The 15,754-nt window shown below is 44.5% G+C and overlaps 1 protein-coding gene across 2 annotated transcripts in view; it reads right to left on the bottom strand.

Moving 5' to 3' along the window:
* The window catches only part of med13a (mediator complex subunit 13a), a 65,027-nt gene that overhangs the window by 23,477 nt on the left and 25,796 nt on the right, over positions 1-15,754 (bottom strand). For both annotated transcript variants that reach the window (XM_079283901.1, XM_079283900.1), the window contains 5 exons: positions 9,400-9,545; positions 3,234-3,434; positions 2,917-3,111; positions 2,631-2,793; positions 1,265-1,375 (listed from right to left, as the gene is read on the bottom strand). In XM_079283901.1, coding sequence (XP_079140027.1) covers positions 1,265-1,375; positions 2,631-2,793; positions 2,917-3,111; positions 3,234-3,434; positions 9,400-9,545 — 816 coding nt within the window. The remainder of the gene's footprint in view (positions 1-1,264; positions 1,376-2,630; positions 2,794-2,916; positions 3,112-3,233; positions 3,435-9,399; positions 9,546-15,754) is intronic.

Raw genomic sequence — 15,754 nt, 5'->3', positions numbered from 1 at the left:
CACCGCCGCCTATCTCCTGGGTCAACATCAGTGTTTCTTTAGCCTCTCCGTCGCGGGGCCGCCGCTCAGCCTGCTGCCACGGTTGTACATTAGGGTGTTGGTGAGGAAGCTTTGTCTCTTTGATGGCCAGGGCCCTAGCGTGTGCTGACAATTAGATGTCGAGATAAGCACACACACGGAAGGCTTCCATCTACGAAACAAAGCTAATGGCCAATAAAACTGGCAACGCACACAGCTTCCCATATCTGTGTCGCCAACGTGCTGGGTGGCTTCCAACTAATTAGCACGCTCCAGCTGACTGGCCCGATTCCACTCTGCGGCCCAAGCCAGCTCTCCTCTCGCTCAGTGGGGAAAGAAAGAAAAAAGCCTTGCGCAAAAAATTCCCAAATGGAAGTACGCCCACACTTGCAAGGTATCAACCAATCAAAACACACGGGAAAACTGTTTAGATCGTACTTGCTCATTAAGCATGAATCTTAACTGTGTTTCAATCTATTGGATTTTGGACAGTACAGGCACCTTTTATAGACTGAACAACTAATCGATAAATGGATTAAACTATATCGATAAATAATATATAAATTAAAAGACTACCGTAATCAACAATAACAATTATAAGTTAGTTGCGGCCCAACTGAAGGATGCAGGTTACAGCTGATTTGCCGTTTCATTAAAGAAAGCTTCAAAGAAAGTATTTAAATCAAAATGTGATGAACAATAAAAACAAACATACTGCTGAAATCAAGCTTTTGCAAGTGTGAGGCTGACTGTAGAAAATGGTCATGCTGAATAGAGGTGTGAAGGTGGAAGCATGCACAACAAACAAAGAATATCATTGACGGTACGGTGTCAGACTCTCGTGACATTTAAACGTCATTAAACATCTTTTGAGCCAATTCGTCAACGCTGAGAGCAACGCGCGGGGTCCTTTCTACACCGCAGCGTCCCTCGAGTGCGCCATCAGAGGTCAAGCTGTTCTTTCTCCCTCACGTTATTCCCATCAGTGCAAGAATAGAAATGTCTGACTTACAGAAACACACCGCCCCGGCAAGGCTGTCACTTAATACAAAATAGTGATGAATTGAAATAATATGCTTGTCAGACTAGACGTGGATATAACTGGCAGACAGTTTACTGACTGTGGCCCTCTGTGCCGGTGTTCAAAGCTCCATAGACTGTGCTGGACCTCTTTGAAATGTCTTTGAGCGCACGTATGAGCAATACCTGCACATGCTGTACAATATCCACGTGGTAAGTGACTGACCTGGAACAGCTGCAGTATGACCTCTGTGAATGCTCCACAAAATCCCAGGCTCCCGCTTTCTCAGCCCGCTCTTCCTCACAGGTACCGTTGGTTGCGGCTGAGAACTTTCGCCTGAGGAAGGAAGGAAAAAAACAACACAATTCTTAAATGGCTATTTTTGTCTGTGAGCATCGCAGCTCTTTAGTCATGTGAACAGACTCATCCTCTTTTTTTCTCATTTTTTTCAAAATACAAATCCTAAAATTGTGACACCAAATCCTAAAAAAGGGTGCACGACCCTTTCGGCCGTTCCTTTGGTATACAGTGGTGATTGGTGAGAGCTTGGTGCCGAGGCCGATTTCATCGCCCTGCTTGCAGCAATAATATTTTGGCTGACAAGCCCAGCAGCTAACACCAGCCGACATCCTGTGCTTGGTCAAGAGGCAACAGACCCCGGGTTGCTCCCAATGTGTCAGATTCACTGATGGTGAATAACACAAGAGACCATGTATATGTGTGTGTGTGTGTGTGTGTGTATATATGTATATATATATATATATATATATATATATATATATATATATATATATACACACACACATATATATATATATATATATATATATGTGTATGTATGTATGTATGTATATATGTGTAGGTGTAGGAAAAGTACACCGAAAGGCAACAGGGTTGTCAGGCACACAGGTCAGTGAAAGACGAAAAAATAAAAGAGACTAAATTCAGGGAAATGTTCAAGTGTTGACCAGCTTCACTCCAGTGGGAAACACGCACCTCATTCAAAGTTAATTCCGATGTAATTAACCAAACATTGGCATCTGGGCTTGTGTTGAACCCTGAACCAGTTCAAGTAGTTCTGTTAATTGTATTGTTTTTTTAACTGAAAATTAAATGTCAGACTTTCGAGGAGCACTTGAACACTGCTGCACAACCGCGCTCTTCTTTACTCGCCTTGTTACACCAATAACTTGTGAATGCTCGTAAAAAAACAAGTACCGTCAGGAGAGGCTGGCTGGCTCTACTGAGATGAAAGACTCAGCAAATGGTTTGAACACACTGTTGATGATTTTACAGTGCACCAATTAAGTGGGAAGACGGGCAAGTAGCTGTTCTTATGGAGGTTGTTTTGGTATCTTGCTTGTGTGCTTCATTTACATAAACCACAACCCTCCCACCTCGTTTTCTTTTCAAACTCTCAATCCCTGCTCACTTTCTGATGTTTTCCCAGATACAGGGAACTCTCTCAGCCTGTTTAATCTAGCGCAGCCCCGATCAATACACAAAGACAATCGTTTGGGTTCAACTTTCATTTGAAGCAGGGCTGATCAATCCGCTCTACTTTCCCCCAGAAAGAAACAAACAGACTTACTTCTTCTGGGCTCGATTGATATTGCACTCTTGCCAGACGCGCTCCACTACCTGACTGGCTTGCCAGCGTGGAATCTTGCCCCCGTGGTGACTTTTTCTGTCCACGCTGAACGCATCAGACGATGAAGGCATTTTAACCCACTTCTGGGCCGAGTGAGAGTCCACTGGGGAAGGCAAAGAGCAGGGTTAAACAGACATTTGACAACATTTCTTAATGATGAATCAAATGAAAAGCAACCCCGGCCCTTTATAGTCTTTATAAATTTACGCTGTGTTTACACCACTACCTGTCTGTGCCTCCTCAGGCGACGTGGGAGGGGTGAGGGTCACCAAAGACATGGCGGGCTCTCGCTGGGAAGCAGGCACTTGGTGGCCACCCGGGTAGACGGCAGTGCAGTGGGAGGACCCCACAGGGGCCACAACGGGGATGTCTGACTGGGGCACCAGCACAAGACAGGCAGGGTACACCATCCGCACACCACCTGCACATGCAGAGGTGAGATGTTCACGACACCAAAGCAGTCAAAACCAACGCAGTGGCCTCTACATTTAAAACAGGTCCCCTCACCAAAGATTCATCTCAAATCATATTGCAAAAACTGACCTACGAGGACCTCCACAGAGGCCAGAGAGTCATCCTCCCAATCCATGTCCTCCGCTTTGTCCTCCGACATGCCATGCTTGGCGCTGGGGCTGATGGGATAGAACTGGTTCCACTCCTCAATCAGCTTCTGGGTGGGCGGGTCTGACATCTTGAACGACTGACCGGTCAGTGTCCCATTCAGGCCGAAAGGACTCAGGATCACTAGTCAGAAGGAAAGGGTGGGGAGGAGAAGAGAGGACGGCGAGACAAGACAACGTTAGTCAGCATGAGGACATCTTAAACTCACTCATCCCTCTCACAGGACGAGATATTCTTCAGGTGAGAGGGCGTCATATGCTATTCAGATTCTAACACCTCAATTTAGGATTTGGGATACTTCTTTTGTTCAACACTGTTTCCTTTACCTCCTGCACTTCCCTTTTCTCGTTCTTACTTCCATTAATCTTTCCTCTTCTCCTTCCAGCTTTATATATTTTTTAAATCCTTAACTCATTTCTTTTTAAAAAATCCAAATTTTTGCTCACATTTTGAACCTTTCATTCCACAGTCCTCATTCAGCCTTCTTCTTCCGTTTCCTCTTCAAACTTTATTTCTACCATTTCACTCTTTACCTATTTTCTCCCTCCTTATTCTCCTACCTTGTCCAAATTCCTTCCTATCATTCGTCTTTCCTTATGCCCTTTCCTTAAGTTCTGGCCTTCAATTCATACCTTCTTACTTTGCATATTTCATTCTTCTTTCCAGTTTCGCTATTGCAACAATCTAATTCTCATTTTAATCATCCTCCCCTTCCCCTTCCCCCCCCCCGTATGCTTTCATCTCCGGCCGAATCAGCAGCGACCTTTCCAGAGCGCCGCTGGACCGAGCCGGTCCCGTCTGACTCGCCAAATACTTAGAGCGCAATCCAGACGCCAATTATTGGCAAGCGGCGGCCTCTCAGAGCCCATAAACAGAGGCTTATAAAAAGGGCGACTCCTCAGCAAACACACTTGACTGCACAGACATATGAGAGCACACAGAGAGCCCATCAGTCTGCCTGTGGAACAGACCTCCATCCATCAGGGAAGGTAGATAGTACCATAAACGACATACATAATGCATGCATATGAGCATGGAAACCATATGCATATCATTCTTAGATTTACACACCAAGTGTGTCTATATAAATAAATAAATAAATACACACATGACAAACACACAACCTGTCGACTTGTTACGCATCCATTCTCTCTCTCTGTATCATGCATTTGAATGTGGAGAGGGGGAATAGAAATGGTTCTACTGTATGAACAGACTGGTTGTGTGTGTGAGTGAGCATTAGTTAAGGTCCCTCTCTGTGCTGCTTCTCTAGACTCATTACTAGACTGGATGGCCTCGGTCCGCTGGTATTGAGCCTGCGGCAGGACCAAAGGACAGCTCCCACGATGGGAAAATGGCGGGAGTCAACGGGGTGACAAAAAAAAGAATGACATGCATTACCTCCCAGAACCTACAACACTTAAAAGTTATCGCAAAAACAAACATGGTGCAAATGTTTATACCATGCACTCACTAAATATAGATACATTTGGCAACCTCGTCGCTATGTCGTAGTTTTGATTGGTCGTGGCGGAGTCCACCATTCCTAGGCAGGATTCAGATTGTCTTCCTAAGTATGAGGGATTCAGTGTTTCTATCTGTTCCATTGTGATGTGTATGTTATGTGCCTCAGTGTTATACATGTGCTTGTACTGTAGGTGGGTTTGTTCTGCCTGACGCATGCTGCAGCCTGTTATGTCTGCTCTGGTGTCGTACACTTTTCTTTGCTTGTATGTGTATTGGTTTTATCTATACGTTGCTGTCTGTTTGTCTATGAATTTTGATTCCATTTTCAGTTGAAATTTTGTAATTTTAGGCAGCCGATGAAAATTAGCCTCTCTGGCTCACTTACAGTGCAACTGTTGATTGGTGTGCATTGTCCCTGCAAAATAAATAAATAAAACAAACAGCGGATCAATCCAGCGCAATTGTGTCCCGTCAATGTGGGCCTCAATGTTTACCGTTCACTCTCTCAGCACCATACACCAACAAATACATCTCTCCCGTTGTATTTCCGACAAATGATTTGCTCAGGCTGTAGCATTAAACCGCACTTGTTGTTACCATGGCAACCACCGGTGTCACCAAATCAACCAGGACTGAAATCTTCAGGATCACAACATTAAACGGGGAAGGTTTGGAAACGATGAAACACTTCTGGGGGTGTTAAGGTCGTGACTGGCAGGTGTAAGGAGGTAGTGGAGTGAGAGCACTGTGGAGCATCACCAGTCAAAGGCTGGTGCTCAGAGACACAATGCATCCTGGATGCCCACAGAACGCACTGTCTCAGCAACAATGAACCCGCAGAGGCAAGGCAAGTTTATTTATATCGCACATTTCAACAACAAGGTAATTCAAAGTGCGTCACATAAAACTATTAAAAGCATCAAAACATAAGGCAAAAGAAAAGGAGATTTAAAAACAATTAAGGACATTCATTAAAACATTAAAAAACAGTGCAAGAAATAAAATGCAGTAGTAAAATGCAGAAATGCAGGAAATTGATGAATATATTAATTGAATGTGGTTCAATTAAAGGCAGCAGCAAACAGAAAAGTCTTCAATCTTGATTTAAATGAGCTGAGGGTCTCAGCAGACCTGCAGCTTTCTGGGACTTTGTTCCAGATATGTGGAGCAGAAAAAACTGGGAAGAACAAAAGGTTACGTTGCGGCACACAACAACATCCAGCTATGGTCGATCATATTAACCTTAATTAAATTCAACCCAACTTTTTCCCCCCAGTTTCATTTCTCACCGCGCACACACACACACACACACACACACACACACACACACACACACACACACACACACACACACACACACACACACACACACACACACACACACACACACACACACACACACACACACACACACACACACACACACACACGGCCTGAGGCCAGTTGTGGAAGAGAGATCAAACGCAGCACAATTATGGAAATGATTTACCGGTTTCCCCCATAACATCCCCACCGCTCCATCCGCTCTGGTTCTCTCTCTCTCTCTGACGGTGAGCCTATCTCTGGCTCCCTGAAGACATGTCAAATGTGCTCAGATCAGTGTAATGGGCTGAGAGTTCATTACATTCACTCTGCGCCCTTTTATGAGGTCACATCCTAGAGAGGTCTGCCTGCCGGAGCGCTCTGCCGCGCAGTAAACCAAGCTTGGCAGAGGCGAGGGGTAGGGGGGGGGTGTCTCGATGGATGAAGGGGGATGGAAGTCAGCCCTTCCTTGATGCCATGCTTGGTTAGCCAGGAGGAGATGCACTGCGGCGGTGAAAACACACACACCTGTGTATTGACACTCGGTGTACTCAATGACAAAACACACAGACTGTGCTGAACGTAAAATGCGCGCGCACACACACACACACACACACACACACACACACACACACACACACACACACACACACACACACACACACACACACACACACACACACACACACACACACACACACACACACACGCACACACGCACACACGCAACATCGACCCTCCAGGGGTGCCTCAGGGTTTTACAGTTTGTCCGATCAAAATGAGAATTTTATCATTTTAATCGTTAAATTTCAAGATCGTCAAGCAATTCTACTGAAGCGATGTCATTGGACTAAGGAGCTGTGTGTGTCTTTATGGAGGAACGTGACATGAAGATTTTAAAGGCAAAAGGACATTCATTGACCAATAAAATGAGCCATAAGTAACTATCGACTAGTTGGTGACTGGGGAGCAATGTGATCATCCTAAATGTCCAGCAAACCCCATCACCGTCCTTACAGCAATCCATACGCCAAGATCCAATTATCGTTTCATTTTTATCCAAGGCACCGGTCTTTAACTAGACGGGACATTATCACCTCCCTTCAGGAGAGCTCACACAGTTAATGGGTGGGCTATAGAGGAATCACTGTGGTGAGTGGAGGAAGAGATCACCGTTATTACTCTGGAGGGGGCGTGAGGGGAGGAGAGGGCTGCATCCCGTCTATTTAACCGAAGATGAGCAGGTAAACTCATGAAGTGCTCCTTTGTCAGTTTTTCGAAGCAGCATTTCTATTTGGAACCACAATGCGTGTATTATCTCGAGTCTGGCTCAGGCGGCATGTTGTTGTTAAAGGAATACTTCGCCCGCAAAATAACTGTTACTCACACCGTGTCACCTGGAATTCGCGCCTCAGCAAGGGTTACTTCTGACAGGACTTCAAATAGTTAGGTTTTAACGAAGATGTACGAGTTTGTCGAGCAAAGCAAAGTTTTCTTCAAGACTTCAAGGTAACGAGGGGTGAGTAATTGATGTACAAATGGTCATTTTGTGGGCAAAGCACCCCTTTAAGTCAACGACAGGGTCCACGTCTGTGACATCGGCTGCAGAGGGAATGAGCACATATACGGACAAATAATGCATGAGGGATATTCATAGCTCACTCTGTCACGAATACAATCAGGGTGATTGTGTTGTTCAGAGAGCTACCTATTTCCTCCCCTCCACAAAGTAAATGGTTGTGACATTAACATTTGCTTGTGTGAGAGGAAACGAAAGCAAACAATGGTTTTGAGATTATATAGTGTTTGGTTTAGGGCGGGGTAATGAATTTAGAGCCAATGATGGAATATCATTAGAGCCAAGCATTTTTATAGCTTCACGCCGCCATAATTTAAAGAGACTACAGAAGCTTTGCTTTTTTTTGCTTAACTGGCTGCAGGCCAATCCGTAATGAAAGACAGCCTGACAGAAGATTGTACATACATTATCTTGGCAACAGCACCCAACACAGCACACACACGCGCAGCTTAAGACATTTAAAAAACCTACACTCACGCTGAGCAGTTAACGTTAACATGAACAAATTTTAAGAGAAATGCTTGTGAAGGCATAATTCTCTTATCTACTTGAGTATATTCCACCTTATCTCCGTGGGCCAACAGGCAGTGTGCTTTGCTAAATAACAGCCTGAAGTTATTTGGAGCAAAGTGGGGTCCTTGAATCCTGAGGATTAACTCGTGTTTTAGAAGATGCTATTTCTTAGATTAATCGCAAGCAGTAATGTGCGTACGAAAACATGTCGAGCTTTTCTTTTTCTACTTAAATTGGCGTGCTGAAAGTAAACGTATTATCAGCACGGCCACTAGAATACAACGTTACCTGATGTCTGATTAGCATACTTATACTTTACTTTATTTTTGTTAGCTAGGCAAAAGCCATTTAATTCACAGCTGATTTTTCAAATGTTTAAAGTTCATACTCTGACAGCTGCTGTGGTGCCAGCATGAAGATGATTCCCATATTCACAGTTTGGTCCGACTGAGCCATTCTGCTTGTCAAAATAAATGTTCGCGTTTGGTAATTTATCCCTAAATGTATTTTTACTGGGCCGCAGTGTGTCAAGTATCCTCCTCAGCTAACCCGACATTTTAGCTCACATTGGAAATCACAAAAAAAAATAAAGAAATCTATAAATATGCTACCGTTTGAATGCACACGCATGCATGTGTACAAGCATGCAAATGTCAGGGGGGCTTCTACTGGATTCTGTCAGCTGATTACGGCTTTTCGTTTTGGAATGAGGAAGGCAGTCTTAAAGCAAAGAACTAAGGAGAGAACCAAAAGCAAGACAGAGTAGCTGTATTTATTCCCTCCCACAAAAATCACTCTGTTTATTCATCTGTCGCACGCATACTTGGAGGGTAATGTTGTGTCTCACCATAACTGTGTGGCGCTCCGCTTGAGGGTCAAATCAAAGTGACACACTATAGCGCAACACTGTGTGTTTATCCAGCCACTGAGCTGCTGATCAGCTTTTCAGGAAACATGTGGGTATGATGCGTACCAGCAACAAGATTTCTTTCCACGGCACCACAATTACATACGAGGTTTAAGTCACATTCTGTGTTTGTTTCTGACTGGCCCAAAGGGGGGCTGCAGAATTCCCCGAAGGATGCAGTGTTTGCTGTTGCCATGTAACATGTTTGCTTTAATTGTTTTAGCTCCAACAGTGCATTTGGACTTCTCCCAGTGGATTCTGAGCCGCTCACAAAGTAACGGCAGTGTACGGCGGACTAAATAAAAAGGAAATAAACCTACCTTGGAAGGGACTGGACGCTTGCTGAGCCAGAGTGAGGTGCTCCTCCGTCAGGTGGTACACGGGCTGGTGCTGGTTGATCTCCACACTGGTGCACACGTTGCTCTCACCGTGCAAGAAGAAGGTGAAGGCGCAGGACAGGTGCTCACTGTGAGGACGGAGAGAGCGAGAGAGCAAGAGAGAGAACAGAGATGAGTCGTTTTGGATCACGCTACTTTAATATGCACCTTTGAAAAGAACTACTACGTGTGCAACGATTAACTCCGATAGAGAGTGAGGTGGAGAAGTGACTGCAGCGGGGAAAGGGGAGCAGATCAGATGAGTCTAGTTCATGATGCTGCTCACAGGGAAAGAAAAAGAGTTGGCAGGGAGATGTAGACAGAATTTAATTTTTTTGTCTTGGAATATCTCCTCTCACTCCGTTTCGACATAAACGGAGACTGTTGAGCGGAGAGATGAAGCCAGAGATAGACACAAGGGAGTAGAAGACTCTGTGCCCTCTGGTGATACAAAGACGCCTCATGAGCCTGCGTCACATCGTTCTGATGGCTGGACAAGTCTATATTCCGATACCGCTGCAGACAATAATTAAGAGCTGCATCCTTCCAGCAGGATGTTAAATAGTAATCCCCTCAATAAATGTCACATATGGGTGGGAAATGTGAGTTTAGAGACTTAAACGGCAAAGTAAGTCGACTAAGCGGTGCTCGCAGGTGGTGTGTGCGAGTGTGTTTCTGTCCTTGTGGTGTGGATAGCACTGTGGGTGTAAAACAAAGGGGCAAGCCCGGACTAACCCTGGCTCTCTAGCCAATACGCTCAGCTTCTCTCTCTCGCTCTGCTTAAACAACGCCTGTCTGTGCCAGTCTGACCTCAACAGCACACAACAAAAGTGACAAGTTGAAGAAGAAACGGAAAGCAAGGACGAGGCAGACGGAAGGAGAGAGAGGGGCAGAGCACAATGCAGGTCGTTGTCTGCAGGCTTTCCTCTCTCCTTCAGCCCGTCCTCGTCCATCTCTCACACACTCACACACACACACATACACACGCACGCGCAAAAACACACACAAATGCAGAGAGTGCAGAGAGACGCCGCAAGTGGCGGATGAGTGAATGAAAGTGAGCGCTGTGAATTTGGAAGTGGATCAAAGAGGGTTGCCTCCTCCGAGGATTTGGTTAAGCAAATATCAGTCTTCTCTCTCTGGCACACCTACTCTGCAGAGGATTAAAGAGACGGAGCAGGAGTGGGAGAGCGAGGCAGAGAGAGAGAGCGCACACTTCAATAAGACAATACCACCTACGTAGAGGAGAGATGCCCTAAGCCACCCCAGAGCGTCACATTCCTCTCACACTTCCACTTGGGTTTTTTTCTGTCAAAATGAGGTGGTGCTAGTTCGTGAATCTATGATATTCAAATTGGACAGCTGGAAGCAAGTAGGCCAATGAGGGTGAGTCAGAGCGAGAGGGACGATTAGATATTCAGGTATCGGACTGCAACTGTCGGGAAATTTAAGGATATGTTCAGATTTTTTTCCTGTCGTGATATATATGTGCAGTGAAAGCTCTGCTGCATTGAACAAACCAACAACTGGATGTGCCAGAATTTTCTTCAATTAAACAAAGATAAAACAGAAGTAATTGTTTTTGGTACCAAGGACGAACAATTGAAAATCACCGCTCAGCTTCAGTCACTGATGTTAAAACCCACAAACCAAGCCAGAAATCTAGGTGTAGTTATGGATTCAGACCTAAACCTGAACAGCCATATCAAGACAATTACAAAATCAGCCTACTATCACCTGAAGAATACATCAAGGATTAGCGGACTTATGTCTCAACAGGATTTGGAAAAACTTGTCCACGCATTTATCTTCAGCAGACTGGACTACTGTAACGGTGTGTTTACAGGTCTCTGTAAAAAGTCTGTCAGAAAGCTGCAGCTGATTCAGAACGCTGCAGCTCGAGTCCTCACTAAGACCAGGAGGGTCCAACAAAGAATTGACTTTAAAATCCTGCTGTTGGTTTACAAAGCACTGATTGGTTTAGGGCCAAAATACATCTCTGATCTGCTGCTACCTTATGAACCATCCCGACCCCTCAGGTCGTCTGGGACCGGTCTACTTTCTGTTCCCAGAGTCAGAACTAAACATGGAGAAGCAGCGTTCAGTTTTTCTGCTCCACATATCTGGAACAAAGTCCCAGAAAGCTGCAGGTCTGCTGAGACCCTCAGCTCATTTAAATCAAGATTGAAGACCTTTCTGTTTGCTGCTGCCTTTAATTGAACCACATTCAATTAATATATTCATCAATTTCCTGCATTTCTGCATTTTACTACTATTTCATTTCTTACACTGTTCTTAATTGCTGTTAAATCTCCTTTTCTTTTGCCTTATGTTTTGATGCTTTTCATGGTTTTAAAAGGACTGCACAATATATCGCCATTTCCTCCGGGACCGAGTTCGTGCAAGGCGTACACTATAAAAACGCAGATCGGCAGAGATATTTTCCAGACGTGGTTTGTGTGCGAGTAATTGCAGAATTGCGGCAGTGTATGGTTGATTGCGTGCAGCGTAATGTCTCAGGGAGACATCGATTATTGTTTCAATGTATGTTTTAAATCTCCTTTACTTTTTACTACTGAATTTTATTTCTTACACTGTTTCTTTAATTGTTTTTAAATCTCCTTTTCTTTTGCCTTATGTTTTGATGCTTTTAATGGTTTTATGTGAAGCACTTTGAATTACCTTGTTGTTGAAATGTGCTCTACAAATAAAACTTGCCTTGCCTTACTGGTCGCCGTAATCATTCCTACGGTTCACACTAGCCATGGAGCGATGCTGTGCTATCGTCACTACAATGCAAGTCCACAGTCCTCATCCCGTACAACTAGTTGGAAAGCAGCCCTCCTTCCTGCGGGTTTTCACTCTCAACCAATATACAAGGCTTTTGCAGTCTGAATTAAACAAATCAATTGGGTATCTTTTAAAGTTATGGTATTTTTACTGCTAACTTCTCTCTTTGGGTTTCCACAAAGTGTTTCCTTGCTGAGCTGCACATAAAGGGACTACAGAAAGGGAGCTGGACACTAAAAAAAGACTAACTTTGGAAGACATCCACTTAATTTGTCAATTTGGATGACGTTACCGCTGCTGCATGAGGAAGCACAGCCGCCTCATTCATTTGAATGAGTCCACTGTGTTGATGCAGAGTCAAATAACGCAGGGTCACCCAGCAGAACAGTTGGACCCGACTCCACTTTCGCCAGACCACAATGTGGCATCCTGGACGACCAGAAAACGCTTAGGCACACATTCCTGGTAGACTACTGAATAACATGAACGGCGTCTTTCTACCGTTTGCCTCGTATATATCGGCACGATAAAAGATGAAATCCTGTCTTTTTTTTATAAACTTTAAAATTTTATAAACTGCTCTGCAGTGTTTTGGCATCTTTCAGCCTGAGGCACACCCCCCCACACCAACATTGATGAACATTGTTGCGCAGAACAAGAACCCTTCCTAAGTCAACATTAGAGTTGAGAAAGCCAATTTACAGTACAATCCAATCCTCCAAACTCATATTTGTGCCACAAAGTCAAGTAATTACATTGTGATTAAAACTGAAGGAAAATTTAGTCGAGACTGTCAAATATTATCTGCACAACAAATATCAGCAAATTGTTTGACTGGAATACTCTCGTAAAAAGACTGAAGCATCAGTATAAAATCTTACAATAGTGTTAGATTCACGGTGAAAACAAATATTCATTTCAAAAGAAAGAGACGTTAAGTGCAAATATCCACTTACTTGAACATACAAGTCTGCCTGTGGGACGCTTATATTCAGTCTTTATGCTTCCTCACGCAAAATGCTAATAATGTTTGATGAAATAAAAGTTACTGTGGTTAAGTATTGTTTTGGGCCTTAATTTAAAAGAAAATGGTTCTCGGCCTTTAAGAAATGAAGGTGTCTGTGCTGTGCGTTTTACACAGGAGCAGGTAACACTGCGGAGCTGACCGACGCTGGGGTGTTTTCATGTACAGGGAGGAAAAGAGGAGAAAGGGCCTCGACAGCGACAAGAGGAGAGGAAAGGAAACGCAAGTGCCACCGAGAATACAACAGAGGAAGACCAAATGTGTTGCTCGTGTTCTGCAGACATAAACAGATCTACCGTTCTCCTCTCGCACGCGCAGCACCGCTGATGCTACACATCTGCAGGTCACTTGGAAGCTCGAGCAGGAGGGCTGCCATCTGTGGCTCAGCAGGCAGTAGTCCGGCCGGCGAGCGCGCACGCACGCAGAGCAATCCGTACACAATCACATTCGTTAAGAATGGATTTTAAATCCGCTACAATACTGTTGGTGTCAGTTGATTGGTTAAGAAGATTATCAGACGTGCATGCTGTTGACATTACATGCTAAATGATCACGTTACCGTCGTGATTAGAGGACGACGTGTTCTATGTGAACGGATCACTTTACATCTCCGAATGTCACCTCATGATTCTGAAATCAGTTTGTCTACACAATTTTGGATTATGCAACTGTAATATTCCAGGTCACATGGAACAGTAGAGATAATCCTGGACGTCATAAGCTGTGATTTCTATTCACTTTTGACCCGACCGAACAGCTTGACACTTAAACCACTAAGTTGCAGAGTGACTGCCGACAGAGCAGGGGTGGTTCAAAAGCAAACAGGTTGCTCGCTTAGCACTTGGCCGAGTAGGCAGCGAAACGTCAACAAAAAACGGCAGCACATGACACGTTTCCTCACCGCCGCGTCTCCCAGCGACACACAAAGGCAGCAGGATTTACGGAAGCTTGTGCTGTGACAAAACTGCAGACGCAAGCCAATCGGATGAGTCAGTCCGTCTGTACACAGGAGTGTTGTTCACTGCCCTGTCCACACGCGCGAACACGTGCACCATCGTGCTAGATTCATGCACAACATGTGCAAACAACAGCTGGTAAGCATGGTGGGAAAGTGTGTGTGTGTGTGTGTGTGTGTGTGTGTGTTATCTGAGCAGGTCTAGTGAATGCACGGGGGAACCTAAAACACTGATTTATCAAGTATATTCAGTCACATCTACAAAACAGAGAATAAAAAATATACACATTTATTGTTGTTTATGGTTAAACAAAACACTGAATTGTTTTGTTAATTAGTTGAAATCATGAAAGGAACCACTCAACATTTGGGGGAATATATTCTCTCTTGCCAAATTAGATTCCGTTTATTATCCTTTCAGAAATTCTTACATCCTTATGCATTTTAACAATCTTATCAACTCTGTTCTTGTCGACTACAGACAGTGAGAAATATCAAGCAATAAAGCAGAGAGTGAGACATGATTGACAGAAGAGAACCATAGTGTCCTCTCCATAGTGTCGAAAGCTTGCACATGAAGTCACTGGAAGCGGAGTTGACCGCCCCAGAGCTGAGACTGCAGCTAAGCTCACCCAGCTAGGACCCGAGGGTATGCCGCCACCCAGTCGGCTGATGTCCGCCGCAGCCCAATTCGGGCTAATCTAGCAACGGGAGGTCGGTGACTGTTCTAACAGGTTGTGGGATTGTGGGATCAAGCTGTACTTGACAGACGGGCTGCAGGATGAAAAGATGGACACCACTCATGTCCGAGTCGTAAATATGAAGCTGCAGCAGGCAGCCAGCCTCGGCCAGGCGCAGTGACATACTGACCTATCCCTGTAAATGAACACAGGCATCCCTGACTTAACTCCAAATGAAACCATAATGAAATCATGATTTCATTTGAAAACTGTGTCTTACTTTACCTAAGGGTCCCCAGGAACCCCCTGAGGGACCCCCCGGGGGCCTTCCCCCATCGCACAGTCTGTTAAAGTGGCAAACCTGCCTCAAGACTCAGGTTCTCAGGGATTTTAGAATGTCGTCTCCCCTGCAGCGAGATACTGCTTACGTTACAAAAAAAGGGCCAAAACCCAAGGCTAGTGTTGAGCACCACAGAAAACTGTGCGCGTGTGTGATTAAAATACCACCTGTCAGCAGCACACTGTGCATGAGCTAATGGACGGACGCATGAATCCCTCTTTAAACAACTACATATTTCTCATCTTGTTTGTTTGCTCCATTATCAGAGGAATTAAATACATCATTTTAATAACGAGAGATTATGAGATCATGTAGCCATAAACAGCCTTCAAAACAACTAGACACTTGTCAGACTGCTGTTCATCAATGAGATGTGTGGCATCACATTCTCGCTGTCTCTCAGTCATGTTGGGAGAGAACATAAAGGAGGGAGGCTTACCGCTGGAGCATGAGAAAAAAAAGAAGCCACAAGATCATTTAATCATCTTTTCTCTGTCTGTCTCCACCTT

The sequence above is a fragment of the Melanostigma gelatinosum genome (genome assembly GCF_949748355.1).
Source record: "Melanostigma gelatinosum genome assembly, chromosome: 14".
Classification (NCBI taxonomy): domain Eukaryota; kingdom Metazoa; phylum Chordata; class Actinopteri; order Perciformes; family Zoarcidae; genus Melanostigma; species Melanostigma gelatinosum.
Note: the sequence above shows the minus strand (reverse complement) of the source record. Positions and strands in the feature narration are given on the sequence as shown.